Source organism: Dioscorea cayenensis, chromosome 2, assembly GCF_009730915.1.
Source record: "Dioscorea cayenensis subsp. rotundata cultivar TDr96_F1 chromosome 2, TDr96_F1_v2_PseudoChromosome.rev07_lg8_w22 25.fasta, whole genome shotgun sequence".
Classification (NCBI taxonomy): domain Eukaryota; kingdom Viridiplantae; phylum Streptophyta; class Magnoliopsida; order Dioscoreales; family Dioscoreaceae; genus Dioscorea; species Dioscorea cayenensis.
In genome coordinates this window covers 456,457-472,893 of record NC_052472.1, presented here as the reverse complement: position 1 = coordinate 472,893, position 16,437 = coordinate 456,457, and the positions used below count along the sequence as shown (strand labels likewise).

General features: G+C 35.3%; 3 protein-coding genes across 3 annotated transcripts; 1 reads left to right on the top strand and 2 right to left on the bottom strand.

Annotated features, from left to right (window-relative positions):
- Positions 1-145: 145 nt before the first annotated feature.
- On the bottom strand, positions 146-3,196 carry LOC120270584. Its single transcript, XM_039277643.1, has 4 exons — positions 2,960-3,196; positions 2,675-2,870; positions 2,494-2,580; positions 146-466 (listed from the first exon to the last, which is right to left on the bottom strand). The coding sequence occupies exons 1-4, from the start codon at positions 3,175-3,177 to the stop codon at positions 314-316; spliced, it is 654 nt and encodes a 217-aa protein (XP_039133577.1). The 5' UTR covers positions 3,178-3,196; the 3' UTR covers positions 146-313.
- Positions 3,197-4,197: 1,001 nt separating this feature from the next.
- LOC120275868 (GTP-binding protein At3g49725, chloroplastic) lies at positions 4,198-8,995 on the top strand. The gene is given in 15 exon segments (XM_039282592.1): positions 4,198-4,259; positions 4,328-4,635; positions 4,867-4,931; positions 5,249-5,311; positions 5,430-5,519; positions 5,715-5,827; positions 6,330-6,398; positions 6,660-6,804; positions 6,998-7,053; positions 7,167-7,217; positions 7,353-7,407; positions 7,483-7,539; positions 7,981-8,100; positions 8,184-8,741; positions 8,743-8,995. Coding segments are annotated over 15 exon segments (1,887 nt in total). The 3' UTR covers positions 8,818-8,995.
- Positions 8,996-9,058: 63 nt separating this feature from the next.
- LOC120275859 (pentatricopeptide repeat-containing protein At3g49710-like) lies at positions 9,059-11,283 on the bottom strand. Its single transcript, XM_039282581.1, is given in 2 exon segments — positions 9,059-9,643; positions 9,645-11,283. Coding segments are annotated over 2 exon segments (2,157 nt in total). The 5' UTR covers positions 11,238-11,283; the 3' UTR covers positions 9,059-9,079.
- Positions 11,284-16,437: the final 5,154 nt, after the last annotated feature.

Here is a 16,437-nt window from a genome sequence, read left to right as displayed (position 1 = left end):
GGTAAAAAAATGAACAAAATTATATACCTCATGAGTTGAAATGAAACAATTTTTTTTCCTTCAAGAACCAAAAACAAAAGATTTTAATCTAATAAACAATTAGTTCTATCTTGAAGATGTATACATGGAAATTAGGTTCATCCAGGATTCTAATTTTTCTTCCATTCATAAAAAGAGATCTGTTTGATGTTTCAGTTAGTACTTAATTTTCAATTTTTCATAACTAAAAAGTAGCATTAATTTAAACATTAATAAATACAAGCATTCATGCAGAGTTTCATACGAAAAGAACTGCTCACTCTCAACCATGGTCTTAATACTTTCTCTTTCTTTTGGCCCTTTTCTGTTGACCAGCCTCTGATTTATCCTCTGATTGAGAAGCTTTTAGTTTAGAATTAATGGCAGAGCTCCACAATGCCCTCTCCACATCTGATGGAGTAAAAACATCCCCATTTTCACTCAATTCCTGCATTAGTAAACATGAAATTAACATTGATCAGTAAATTGAAGTTTCAACACAAACTATTAAAATCAATAATAGTCTCAACAAAAGACATGAAATTCAACAACTGGTATGGAAATTGCAGAAAACTATTTGAGGTTCACCTGCATCTTTCTCTTGAATAAAATTTAACAATGAGTAGCTCAACCAGTGAGGAATTGATCAAGCTTTTAAAAAGAAGAGATTAATTTTTACGCTTCTGCAGTTCGGCTGAATATATTCATCGAATTCTTACTGACACCATGAGATTTGAGAACTTATATGAGTATTTCATGTTCATCATTGTCTTGTCTCTCCACTCACACCAAATGTTGATGAACATCAAGTAGCTTAAACAGTGAATCTATCAAAATTATGACAGCAGTTAACTAAGCCCCACTTCTAAATGATCATCCATTCCTACAGAAACATGCGATTACAATAATTTAAGAGGAAATTGAGGACAAGTTGTCAAGGTTCATCTGCATCTTTCTTCACCCACACCAACTGTTGATCAAAATGAGTACTTCAACCAGAGAATTTATCAAAATTAAGAAAGACTAACTCTCCATCAAAATGAGTACCTCAAACAGTGAATTTTATCAAAAATTAAGAAAGATACTCACTCCAGCAACTTCACTTGTTCCACATTACTAATCAAGACAAATATTCAAACTTTGCTCCATTCTCTGAATCATTTCATCCAACAGTTTAAATGCAAATGATAAGTACAAGGATAACAAGTTCTTCAGCATCTCTCTTCACCCACACTAACTGTCCATCAAAAATGAGTACCTCAAACAGTGAATTTTTATCAAAAAAATTAAGAAAGATACTCACTCCAGCAACTTCACTTGTTCCACATTCCTAATCAAGACAAATATTCAAACTTTGCTCCATTCTCTGAATCATTTCATCCAACAGTTTAAATGCAAAATGATAAGTACAAGGATAACAAGTTCTTCAGCATCTCTCTTCACCCACACTAACTGTCCATCAAAATGAGTACCTCAAACAGTGAATTTTTATCAAAAAAATTAAGAAAGATACTCACTCCAGCAACTTCACTTGTTCCACATTCCTAATCAAGACAAATATTCAAACTTTGCTCCATTCTCTGAATCATTTCATCCAACAGTTTAAATGCAAATGATAAGTACAAGGATAACAAGTTCTTCAGCATCTCTCTTCACCCACACTAACTGTCCATCAAAATGAGTACCTCAAACAGTGAATTTTATCAAAAATTAAGAAAGATACTCACTCCAGCAACTTCACTTGTTCCACATTCCTAATCAAGACAAATATTCAAACTTTTGCTCCATTCTCTGAATCATTTCATCCAACAGTTTAAATGCAAATGATAAGTACAAGGATAACAAGTTCTTCAGCATCTCTCTTCACCCACACTAACTGTCCATCAAAATGAGTACCTCAAACAGTGAATTTTATCAAAAATTAAGAAAGATACTCACTCCAGCAACTTCACTTGTTCCACATTCCTAATCAAGACAAATATTCAAACTTTGCTCCATTCTCTGAATCATTTCATCCAACAGTTTAAATGCAAATGATAAGTACAAGGATAACAAGTTCTTCAGCATCTCTCTTCACCCACACTAACTGTCCATCAAAATGAGTACCTCAAACAGTGAATTTTTATCAAAAAAATTAAGAAAGATACTCACTCCAGCAACTTCACTTGTTCCACATTCCTAATCAAGACAAATATTCAAACTTTGCTCCATTCTCTGAATCATTTCATCCAACAGTTTAAATGCAAATGATAAGTACAAGGATAACAAGTTCTTCAGCATCTCTCTTCACCCACACTAACTGTCCATCAAAATGAGTACCTCAAACAGTGAATTTTATCAAAACTTAAGAAAGATACTCACTCCAGTAACTTCACTTCTCCCACTTTGCTTATCAAGACAAATTTTCAAACTTTGCCGCATTCTGTGAGTCATTTCATCAAACAGTTAAAATGCATGTGATAAGAAATTCTTCACCTTAGCTTTGCTTTGTAGCTTCTCAGCAAACACAAGGTACTGTTTCAAACTATAGTCCTTCAAACTCCCCATAGACGCCATCACAGCCTTTCCAAGGAAATCAAAGAGACAAAGATTCAATTTTTATCTAGCGATTTGAAAAGAAAGATAGAAGTTTTAACCCAGTGATCAATGAACTCACCTCATCGGACATGAACGGCGCCACCTCCGGCGCATAGGCGGCGAGAACAGCGGACGCTGTCGCCGGCCCGACCCCTTTCAGCACAGTGAGCTCGGAGATGGCTTTTGAAAGATCAGGAAGGCATTGGAACGCCTTCCGTGACGCAATCTCGACCTGGGATTCATCAAGAGACGAGACGAAATCGAGCAACCGCGGGCTGGAACGGATCGAAACCAAAGGAAAGGTTTGGAGAATCGGAAAGGAGAGGTGGATAGATGAAATGGGTGAAGAATGAAGATTTTATACCGCCATTTCCCACGGGATAGCTTCCATTGCATGAGGCGGCGGAGCTCGGGCTTAGTGATGAAAGGATCGGGATTGCGACCATGGATGAGGAGAGGCAACTCGCAGCGGTAGAAGGCGTCGAGCGGGAGGAGGTCAGGCTTGCGGAGGGATTCGAGGTTGGCTTTGTAAGCTACGAGAGCTTCTCGCCATGCGCTCGCGAGGATGGAATCGAACTCCATTGTCGTTCTTCACTAGAGCTTCGAGCTCTTCCTTTTGAGTCTATGGAATTTTTCATTTCAACCCTTGTAAAAAGGTTTATAATTTTTAATTTATCCCTGTAAAAAATAAATTTATTTTTGCTTATATATTACTATAGTTAAAAGTAAAATTAAAAAATTTTATGAACAAAAATGGCCATTTACTCTTTGCTATTACATTCTCCTCCTCCTCCTCTCCAGCATGGGAAAATAATAATTAATTAATTGATAAAAAATTAATTTTTTTTAAAAAAAATTTAAATAATAATTAATGTGAAAAAAAAAACCAAAATACTGAGACAGATTGGTGAAGAGAAGTTTAGAGTTTCTGAAGTACACTATAAGAAACGTAAGGAATATTAGAAAAACAACTTATTGATATGGGCTCAGGCTAATTATGTAAACAAATTTTTTTTTTAAATTTTAGTAATTTTTTTTCATAGGCTTTTTTTTTAAAAAAATTTTTGTATGTGTTTGTTTTTTTCATTCTATGTAGTTCTCTCACATCTATTCTTTATGGTTGGTGTGATTTGTTCTTATTTCTCTTTGAAATGGACTATGTTTTAATCCCCTCTGCAAATGTATCATTTGTAACATTTGTGTTTTTATTTTGTTTTACTATATATGGTTGATATATATATATTTTAATTAACCTATAAAATCATTATTATTTATTCATTCATTATTCAAAATAAAAAAAAAGTTATACAAACAATTGTCTGACATGCAAAAAAAAAAATCAATAATTAATAATTTATAGGAGTTCATATGAAAATATAATTTTCACAATTGGTTATTAAAAAAAATTATTGTTTTCAATTATATCAAAACGTAAAATTATCAATTTTTATGGGTATAAACACATGTTTGCCAGTGTATTTTCCATTAAAACCCATCAAAACTTATGTAAAATTACAAAACGGTCCCTGGATTCTTCCTCATTGATCACCATCGCAGCCGAAAAACCTCAGCTTTATCGAGAGAGAGAGAGAGAGAGAAGCAATGCTCAGAGCTTTCACTCGTTTGCGAGCTCCTCTTCGATCTCTTCCCGAAAACCCTAACCCTAATTCCATCTCCATCCCCTCCCTGTGCTTCCAAACCCTATCCATCAATCTCCTCCCTTCTCTCTCCTTGCTTCCCCCTTCTCCCGCTCCTCCCGCCGTGGCCGGAAGGAGGGAGAGGCGTCTAGAGACGAAGATGATAATAGTCTCGGCGTCTTCGTCTTCGGAAGTGACCATGAGACTCCCCCGCGGTTGCTTATCCTCCAGCCTCGTCTCCGCCCTGACTCACTGCTCAATTCCAAACTCGGTGAGGCCATCAACCTCGCTAACTCCCTTGAAGAGCAGCGCGATGGGTTCTTTGCGAAGGAGTTCGCGGACAAGAATCCACCGCCCCACCTCATCGTGCAGAACCCTGCCTCTCGCTCTAGGACTCACGCAGGTTTGTTCGATCTTTGTTTGAAGAAATGTTAATCGGTAGGTAGAGTACACTGGCCCTATGGTTGTAAATCTTTGTGAATTTGGCTTGATTCATGTATTCAAATTGTGTCTTTTATTGAATTTGTTCCTTGAAAGATTGCGATTTGTGGCAATATTGTTGCTTTTTATGCTTCAATTAAAGCAAATTATCATCGATCAATTGAATTTATAGTTGGAATTTGATTTATTGCAGACACCTTCTTCGGGCCAGGGACTGTGGACAATGTAAAATGCCATTTGAGAGCATTGGAGACTGAGGTACTGTCTTTTCTTTGTTTTCCTTTCTGCTTCCTTGGAGTTTATATATATTTGCCAATGCTTTTATCATCTCATGTTCTTCATTTTGTCTTTCAATAGTTAACTAACTATTCAGAGTGCTTGATACTTTCGTGAATTATTTATTTGCTTTGGCTATCGTTGCCTAGAGAAGCTGTAGATATATTGGAGACTTTGTTTTTAGTTTTTTGATGGAATAGTTCATCACTTCAACTCTTTCTTCTCATCAAATGATAGCTTTTAATGTTGTTATGCTTGGAAGTTGCATTTTTGACAAGTTACTTTATATGTTCCTCCAGGATAAAATAGATGCAGTTTTTGTCAATACAATTCTTTCTGGAGTTCAGCAGCGAAATTTGGAGGCAATTTATATGAATGCTTTTTCTCTAGTCCTTATCTTGAAATGTTTGAGCTTGGCTTTTCTTTGTTTTGTTATTTTAAAGGAGGAATGATGTGATCTTTTCTATTTTTAATTGACAGGTTGCATGGGGAAAACCTGTATTAGATCGTGTAGGCCTCATAATTGAAATTTTTAATGCTCATGCCGAAACAAAAGAGGCAAAGCTACAGGTTTGTATCAATCTTTTTATTAATTCTTCCGTTATAAATTTCTATTCTTTTAGTTCAGTGCTTCTCCGGACAATCTTTTTTTCTACTGGTATAGACATCTGGATGAATTTTTCTGATGCATCTTTTATGAAATTGTGTTTACATTGAAACAGATAAATTGCCGCTCTCCTTGTATTTATGTTGTTGTTTATATAGTCAGAATTAGCAGGTCTCATGTATAAAAAAACTAGGCTTGTGCGTGTCCGTGGCCCAAGTGGGCGTCTTACTTTTGGAGCAAGTGGAGAAGCTGAGGTTGTCAGCGCCAAGGGGTGAGTCTTATAAGAGTTCATATTCTGGCATAGTGGTTCTTTTTTTTTCCTGGATGTATAGTGAGAAATCAAGGATTAAGTTTGCTACAGCATGAACTATTCAGACACAAGAAACTCCTTGAGTTTACCTAGTTATTTGCATCTTGTAGCAACCTTTTCCTTTGTTTTGGGTTTTTGTAGTTTTTATATTTATATAACTCTTTGCTTTCCCTTTGAAGGAATATCTTGGAACTATCAGGAAGTCTACCGTATGACTTTGAAATATGATTAAAAATTGTTTGCACTAAAAACTTCACTAAATCAATTAATTTTGTTATGCTTTTGAGTTAAAGTTGCATCTACATCAGCAAAATATTTTTAAACAAAATATTAAAGCAAATTGAGATTTTTTAAGCGTCTAAATTTAGTTTCCATTGTTTTAACTGCATGTGCAATGTTGGTTCAATGTTTCTTTTCCTTTTCTTTTAACCTATTGGTTACCTTGATTATTACTGCTACATAGGCGAGGAACTGGGGGCCGTGGGTTTATAAGTGGTGCAGGAGAAACTGAACTCCAACTGCAACGGCGAAGGTACATGTTTATGCTTCTACTTTTATGCCTTCTGCATTTCAATGTTTCCACTTGGCTTATTTAGGACATGAAGAAAGTGCCCATTTTAAGTCTGGGTAACATTCTAGCTCTTCCTTTTTTGATATGTTGAAGCTTGAGCTTAAGAATAAGAAAACATGCATTCAGCAGGGAAAGTGTTCATGTTTCCCATGAGCCTTTCATTATTATCTCCTCAAATACATGTGGAAGAACTAGGACTTGATTTCTCTTATGTCTTTTCAGAATTCTAGAGCGTCGCAACCATTTGTTATCTCAAATTGAGGAGGTGCGACGAACCCGTGCTTTGCAGCGTGCTTCTCGAAGAAGACATGGTGGTACTGAAGGTCAAGGCCTTGCTACTGTTGCCATTGTCGGATATACAAATGCGGTATGCAGTTCTATCACAGGATATTGTTATGATAGTATAGCAATAATGCTTTACTCTATGATATCTGGTTCTTCAAAGGAAAAAAAATTTACACTCGTTTTTTAATACTATTGACATCCTGGAATTCCTAGTATTCTTTTTAAGATTCTATGACTTATCATTGATCCTACTCTCAATGAAATATTCGCCGCAGGGAAAGTCTACTTTAGTCAGTGCTCTTTCAGAAAGTTATGTGTTCAGTGATGATAGGTACTCCTTACCACCAGGCTAAAACATTTATGCGAACATTCATCTCGAAACTAGCATGATTGAACTATTCAAATTCTTATTTACGTGTTCACTGCTTTTGTTGAAATTTGCAGACTGTTTGCAACAGTGGACCCTCGGGTAAGGAGTGTGATTCTTCCATCAGGGTAATGATACTACTGCAGAAGAAAATCTCAATAGACTATTTTATAACCTTGTTTGGTATTTGAAGATTAATGTTACTGTCAAACATGATTGCGTTGTATTCTCTACTTAATAAAAAATGTGTTCTGTATGTACAGGAGGAAAGCACTTCTTAGTGATACTGTAGGTTTTATCTCAGATTTGCCTGTGCAGGTAACTAAGCAGGCCTATTTGTTCATTCTTCCAAATAACTTTTTTCATTGTCATCTAAAAACATTTATTTTGCAGCTGGTTGAAGCATTTCATGCTACCCTGGAGGAAGTCGTGGAAGCTGACCTATTGGTGGTATGATTTGTTGCCATCATATGTTTTAAGTACCATTCCTTTTAACCGACAAATGGTTTCAGCTCCAGTGTTGCCCGACTACTTGCTAAAATGTTATTATTCTTAGCCCCTTAGTATGATATAATGCATTTTTTTTAAGATCCTGAAATGAATCCATTTTCGGGAGTCATGACATCATTTCGTTGTATTAGCAAGCCGGAATTTTTCCTAGAATTGCACAAAACCTCTAGATGTGTAGAATTTCTTCTCCTTTTGTTTTTCTTGATGATGTTTGGGATTAGATGGAAAGGGTAGCAGAATTCTATCGGGTTTCATCATTAAGTTAGGCCATGTTCTTTGAGATTAATAATTTTTGTGTCTTTCGCCTATGACACGACAAAAGTTCTCATTGTCAGCTAGAAAATGAATGCCTAAAACCCTCTGCATCTGCAATGACTGCAGCATGTGTTGGACTCTAGTGCGCCAAATCTTGTCGAGCAACGTTCAAGTGTATTGCAAGTACTGCAACAGATTGGGGTGGCCGAGGAGAAGATTCAAAATATGATTGAAGTCTGGAACAAGGTACACCTTTGCCTAAATTTAGGGCATGAGTATGTTTCGCGAATTTGAATGTATGGATCACCTTTTGGCTTCTTGTTCCTTAGATTGATCTTCTCAAAGGACATGCGAGAGCAGATGAAATTTTAGATGGGGGCGAATACCCAAGTGAAGTTGACGAGGATATGGCATCGGGTGAATCGGCTGATGAGGATGGGATGCATTCCGGGCTTTCTTCTAATGAACAAATTGACAACAATGAGATGATCTCTGAGGTTTCATGTGATGAACTTATAGATGAGGATGAATTGGTTGATGAGGATGGGATTCATTCTGAGAGGCTTTCTTCGAGTGAACCAATTGATGACCATGAGATAACCTCTGAGGTTTCTTGTGATGAACCTGTAGATGACGATGAGATGGTTTTTGAGCTATCATCGGTTGAGTCGAAAGTTGAAGATACCGCATCTGAACAAGAGGTGGACGAAACTGCCGTTTTTTCCCAAGTTGAGTCATCAAAAGCCTGGGAGATGATAGATTTACCAGCATGCGGTGAATCCAAAGAAATTCAACGTGTAGAAACTTCGGCGGTAATGGGAATCGGTTTGCAGGAATTGCTGAGTCTCATTGATGAGAAGCTTGCTGCTCAGAAACCAGTTCTTCAAAAAGAACCTTGGGGCTTTTGATCGAAAATGGCGACCCTCTCAAGTCTATGACGATGAAAAGGTCGCAGAACAGTAGGTAAAATGTTACAAACTAGACAACAATGCATCATTTCCACATTTTCGATCTCTAACTCTTGTTCGCCTCTTTTCTTCTCTATCATAGGTCGGAAAGCATGGAATTTCTTGATAGCCAAGATAAGAACTATACAATGAACACTTCTTTATAATGGATATTGATTTGGTTTGAGTGGATTTAAATAATTTGTTCCAAATTAAGTTGTTTGATTGTCCACAGCATTTCCTGATGAATAATCTCTGTGCAGTTGTTTGATAAGTTACTACCAGTAGTCACCACAAGAACAGTGCCCATCCCTGAAACAATGAAACCTATGTGCATCCCTTACAGTGATCTCTCTTCCAACAATAGCAGACATTAGCTTGATTACATTGTGACAATCTCCACATATTCTCAGGTTCTTCACCACCAATATCGGCACTCCATCCCCGGTGCTGATCACTCCGAAAGCCACTGCAAGTTTCTCACTATGATGCCCCAACCTCGCCTCACCTTCTCCGGCATAATCCCTCATCAAAGCCCATCTCATGTCTGGCCTATACCCGGCCTGCTTCATCTTCTTCTTCATCTCTTCCAAGAACTGGTGTATCTCTTTTATCCTCGGGTGCGATAAATCTCCAGCTACAAAAACATGTATTGTCTTTCCCAACTCGACCCAGCTACAACCGGGTTTTTTCTTCAGACCTCTATCTCTCATCAGCTTCCGCATTGTTGCTGCTTCCTCCCATCTTTGCTTACTCGCATACATGTTCGACAACATAACATACGAGGTTGCATTTGAAGGTTCGAGTTGTAGTAGTTTCTCTGCCGCCTTTCGCTCCAAGCTCCAACTTCCCATGGATCCTGCACGCCCCGAGCAACGCAGCCCAGCCAATGGAACCCAGATCAAACGGCATTTTGTTTATCAGTGCCTCAGCCTCTTCAAACATCCCCGCACGGGCAAGAGCATCGATCATGCATGAATAATGCTCTTCACCGGGTTTGATCCCATGATCTTGTTCCATTGATTTGAAACACCTCTGACCATCCTCCACTCGTCCGGTGTGCGCACAAGCAGAGAGCACCGAAACAAAAGTGACACTAGTCGGTACATAATTCAACTCAACCATTTCATCGAACAAGGCCAACGCCTCAACACCGAGTCCGTGTTGTGCATAGCCAGCAATCATCGAATTATACGACACGGTATTCCGCTCCGGCATTCTATCAAACACTTTCTTAGCTTCATCGAGTTTCCCGCACTTTGAATACATCGCGATCAATGCATTGCTCACCGATATCTGATTCTTTCGAACATCAGATTTCATAGCCAGTGAATGCAACTGCATCCCCTGCAAAGGTGAAGACAGGGTTGAGCAAGCACTGATTGCGCACACGAAGCTACAATCATCCGGCCGGAGACCAAACCTCTGCAAATCTCTAAAACAAACCAGTCCCTCCTCTGCCAATTCCTCATACATTGAAAACCCGGAAATCATCGTATTCCAGAGCACTAAATCCCAGTCAAGCATTTCATCAAACACCTTCCGAGCATCCCAAATCCGGCCACATTTGGAATAGAGATCAATCAAACCACTGCCAACATGCGCGTTCCTCTCGCGCGCGCACTTCACCAACATCGCGTGGAACTGCACACCGCCCTGCAAATCTTTCACCGAAGTGAACGCCGTGAGAACACTCGCAAGCGTATACAAATCCACCTCGAAGCCCAACCTCACCATCTCTGTGTACAAGCTCAGAGCTTTCGTCCCCTCGCGGTGCTGCCCGTAAGCGACGATCATGGAATTCCAGGAAACAGCATCACGGCCAGCTCGCAAACGATCGAAAACCAGCTCAGCTTTGTCCAAGGCGCCGCATTTACTGTAGCTACTAATGAGAGCATTGTTAACAGAGACGAAGGAGTTGAGCCCAGAGGAGATGGCAAGGGAGTGGAATGGATCAACGGGGAGATCCACAAGAGAAGAGATCACAGAGGAGAGAGTGAACCCGTCAATGCAGGCGTCGAGGTAGCGCATGCGAGAAAAGAGCCGGAGGGCGTCGGAAGGGCGAGAGGCGGCGGAGAAGAAGGCGAGCAGGGTGTTGAAGGAGACAAGATCGGGGTTGGGGATGCGGTCGAAGAAGGAAGGGGCGAGGTCGGAGTGGAGAGGATCGCGCGCGAGCGCAGAGAGGAGCGCGTTGTAGGAGAAGACGTTTGGTTGAGGGATTTCGTCGAACACTTGATGGGCGTGATGGAGAAGGCCGCATTTAGAGTAAAGGAGGATGAAGTGGTTGGAGAAGTAGGTGGAATGGGGAATGCCGGACTTGGTGTAGATGGCGTGGAGGGCGGCGCCTCCGGCGAGGTCGCCGCCGGCGATGCAGGATTTCAGGAGATCTCGGAAACAGAGAAGGTTTGGGCATGACAATGCGAGTGTTAACTTCATACACTGGTAACAATTTTTTGTGAATTTTGGTTTTATACCCCTGTTAAAGTTGGTAATTGCCAGTATAGTTTTTTAAATAATAATAATAATAATAATAATAAATCTCATGTTGACTTATATACATTGATAAAATGTTTTTATTGTATTTTTGTTGTTTGGTCTTGTTTTATTTGATAATATTAAAATAAATGTTTAACATGATGTGTATGTATATATATATACATTTAAAAAAATTATTTTTATTATTGAGAATGATTTTTTAGTGTCATAAGTTATTTTTACAAATTAGTGAGTAACAATTATGATGAGAAAATGATTCATAAAATAAACTTTGAAGTTAATATTTAAATAAAAATGATTTTTTTCCCCTTATGTGTGTGTATATATATATATATATATATGTATGTCGAGTTCGAACCTCTCAGTTTACAATTCATATTTATCAGGAGATCATTCAAGCCACCGTAACTGGTGTGCACCTTCGTACCCGTTTATCCTTTGCTTTGTCGCTTGTCGACTTTGTCAATATATATATATATATATATATAAACAACTTTTTACAGGGATATATATTATTTTCAATGTCTATTTTTCACTGTTTTCTCAAAAAAAAAAAAACAAAAAAGAAAGAAAGTGAGGGATATTTATTTTTATTTATTTATTAATGGCTAGATAATCGTTAGATAAAAAAAAAATTATCATTACTCTTTATTCATTTTTGTATGTTTTTTAAGGCCACCAAGAGTAATAGATTTTGAGTCTTAGCATTAGCTCAATTACCAACTAGCTTAGTTCAATAGCATATTTTATTTTTAATATATATATATATATATATACCAACAGACAAATGCTTATTATGTTTTATATTAAAAACTTGACCTTACAAGGCACAAAATTCAACCACGATCTCTTTTTTTTTTTAACTGAATCACGAAAATGATAATGTTTAATATCAATGTTTTTACTTCGACCATGAAAATTGAATTTGCCATTGAGGCAATTGTCAATGTATTATTCCAAAAAAATTTATGTTTAGATTGTCTTGCTAATGTTGTAACTCACCCGGGGGCGGTTTAAGGTAATTAGATGCTTTAAATAAAATTTTAGAATAAACTCTCTAATTTATTTAATAAAAAATATTTTTTATTTTTATTTTAATAAACACCTATTTGAGATGTTTGTTTATTTTTTTATATGTTACTAAACTCGTGATAAAGGAATATATTTAAAATTTGTGAACAAAACTCAACAAAGTAAAATATAAAAAATTAATAATAACAATATAAAAGAAATACAAAAACTCTCATTTGCAATTAAAAGAAATGAGAGTGATTAAGTATTAAAATAAAAATATTTAATATCTTTCCGTATTATTTTAAATTTCAAAAGTTAACTAAAATTATATAACATTGACTAAATATTAGCTTAAAATATTTTTATTAAAAGAAATGTGAGTGATTAAGTATTAAAATAAAAATATTTAATATCTTACCGTATTATTTTAAATTTCAAAAGTTAACTAAAATTATATAACATTGACTAAATATTAGATTAAAATATTTTTATATTACAATAATTATTGAGAACCCTTTAAAATTTTGAATCTTTAAACTTATAATTAAAAAAAATCTAAAGATAAGACCTTAAAAATATTGAGGGTCTAAAATAATTGCTTTATTAACCTTACCCTTGAGCCGGTCTTAAACTCGCCTAATATTCTTCTCAGCCAAACGCGTGAGTAGCACAACTACTTACAGTTATGTATTATGCTTCTGCTGTTGAAAGAGCCACAATTTATTATTTTTCTACAATGACCAAGAAAATTAATGCTCCTGAACTAGGATGAACAATAATATTACTTGTGTTGCTTGCCTTTTTCACAATTTGTATAACCTATAAATTCTAGCTTGTTACCACTTGAAAAGAATATTCCATCATCTAGTATATCTATACCTTTGATGATGCTTCCATGAATTTAGTTACAAAGTCCCACTCCATAGACTATTTATGTTTAGGTCTCGTCACTATCAAGTACCTTAAGCTTCTAACAAATCTTTAGAAATTTGTTGCATTTAACAAACTCCTCATTACCATTTTTGTTAAAATTCAATCTTTCTTTAATGGAGTTAATATTAGTTTGCAAGTCTCCATCATGAACTTCTTCATAATATCTTGATCATATTTCTTTTGAGAAATAAATATATCTTGATTTGTTTGTGTAACTTATGCCAAGGAAGTAAGACATCAAAGCCAAAATTAGTTATTGAAAGGAGTATGAATTTTTATTTATGAAAAAAATAAACAAATACCAATTGCAGATGTTTGTAGCGATGGGAAAAGGCATTGATAGAGAGATAGAGAAAAACTGGCATATGAACAATACAACGGCCAAACTATGTACTTAGTTCTGAAATGAATAGTTGGGATGTATTTGGTTTTTTTATTAGTTTTTTTTTGGAGTGATCTAGTATAATTGTATAAATCAAATTTAATGATCTGTGATTGACTAAATTACTGTGACAATTATGAACAGATAGTTCAAATCCTATAATTGTGCTTTCTATTTTTTACTGGACAACTATTCAAAGCACTGTAACATTCGTAGAAGACACAACCTCGTGTGAATATATATATGTATATATATATATATGCATAACTTATCTCTTTGTTGATTTAAACCTAGACCAAGAACTTGGCTTGGCCATTGGTTTACCGGTATGATTGACCAGATCATCCATTCAATTTTGGGTTTTTTTCAAACCTGAGTTTTTCAATTTGATTAATCATAAAGTAAAGTAGTTAACCCAGTTGGAAAGAGTTGAGTGAAAGTTTTGCTCGTTTAGGATAATTTCAATGTGAAATAAGAATTGAATTTTACTTTAATTTATCAATAAAGTTTATCCAACTTTTTAAATTTTTTTTTTTTTTAACATGAGTGGTTAGACCACTAAAAAAGATAAGAACATGCACAAATCTCGACAGAGCCAGTGAAAGTAAAACTCATATACACATGAGCATTGGGATCAGCTCACGCACAATCACTACTTAAACTCCCAAAAATATACTCTCATCTGATATTCAAATTTTTACTATTTGTGAAAGATTTTAATAGAGACCCAAATACTAATAGATGACTTCGTTTTTGGTATTCAAATTTTAATATTAAACAGACTCAGGCTTCAATTGAGTTGGAACAGGCTAAATTTGTCCAAAAGTTCAATCTGGTTGAGTTTCTGAATAACTTATATTTATTTTCTCAAGTCACTGTCAAAATAAATAAAACAATGATGCCATGAAATCTTAAAGAAGATTAAAAAAAATATATTTTTGATTTGAATAAAAAAAATTAGATTTGCTAGTCCAACACAAACAGACAAGTTAATAATATATATATATATATATCCAACAAACGGAAAGCAACAATGGGCTTTCGGTGGGTCTAATGCACTACTTTTTAACATTCCAGACTTAAATGCCGGTACGTTCATAGTTATAAAATACACCAAATTACTAAAAAAACCTCATGACTAATTCTGCAAACAAAGCACAATTTCATCAGTTCATCAGTATTTTCAAGCTTGATATATTAATATAATGTATATACATGAGAGTGTTTTTTTAATAGACAAGTTATACTTAAAGTATATGTAAATCTATTTTAAACATATTATGCATTATTAATTTATTCATAAAGGATCTCTCTTGTTCATGAATAAAAGCCGCTTTTTATTATGTATTAAGTGGAAATTAAACGTATGATTTCGGTATGGAATGAAGTGTCTTAATCAGTAAAGTAGTGGGTTAGCTTAATATTAACAAGAGTTTATATAATAATAAAAAAGTTAATAAAGAAAAAATAGATAAAATATATATTTACATTGGTTATTACTTGATGAAAAGGTTAAAAATTGTCATATATATATATATATATCTTGATGATAGGAATGTGAAGGGGACAAGATGATAAGGTCCCCATGTCAAGAAAGGTACATGGGAAACAAAACTGCATAAAAGGACTATTCATAAGCTATACTTGCTAGGTCTTTAGGGGTTATGAGTCACTATTGCATGACTTCTTGTCTTCCAAAGCCCTTTGAATTCTAAACCCACAAGCTCATCTTCTCATCCTCATGTTAAGTCTTTGGTTGGTGAAATGAATCCAATATAGATATATGCATACATATAATAATAATAATAATAATAATAATAATAATATTCTCACACATTGCTAAAAACTTAAAAATACTTAAAATAGAAAAAAAGTAATTGCAAACATTGATCACAATTTAAAATTTTCTTTTAATTTATAAAATTAGAATAAAATTGTATTTTTATTATTTGAACTAATTTACAATCCACTCATTGATTTACCCTACTAATTATGGTTAAAAGCGGTCAAGTATTTTTACTTATAAATGAGTAAATATATACTTGTAAACACTTGTAATTTTTTTTCTTTTTAGTAAAGATTTACATATAGTAATTTCATGGGCATAGTTTATATTGAGTGAAGCACATAAATAATAATAATAATAATATTACATCATATGCTTATTTGTCCTAGTTTGTGAAAAAAGAAATACTAGTAAGAACCTATTAAACTAGCTAGCTAGTCAAATCAAGAGGAGAAGAGTGACAAAAATGAAGTTAATATAAAAAGAGAAATTAATGTCTAATGGACTAGCAATGGTGGCTAATAGGCATAAGGCATAAAGGCAAGCATGCAAGCATATGATGGAGTAATGAAGGGGGTGCAATATCATGTTAGTTGTCCACCAAGTGTTGAACAAAATTGCCCCCATAAAACCATGCAACCCAAATGCTAACAATTTTAGAGCCACAAGAGATGTTGGAATGGATAACAAACATGCCCATTTCCCTTCTTATCCCTCTCTGGTGGATGTGTTGCTCCTTTTTTACCTTATCTTGCTTCTCTAGTGTTCTATCTAGACATATAACTCTAGATATATAGATCATCACTTCATGGGAGCAAGAGAGAGTGAGCTAATTAATTAATAGCTGATATTGTTGATGATCACAAGGAGAAATAGATGGTTGTGATTAAACTCATATGAAAGGGGTTAAGTAAGTGATTAAGCATTAATTAATGCTCATGCATGGGATGTATGACCAGACAAGAGCACAAAAGTCATTTCAAGGGACGTACTTGGTCTTCTATCTACGTCAAGCTTTATATCTT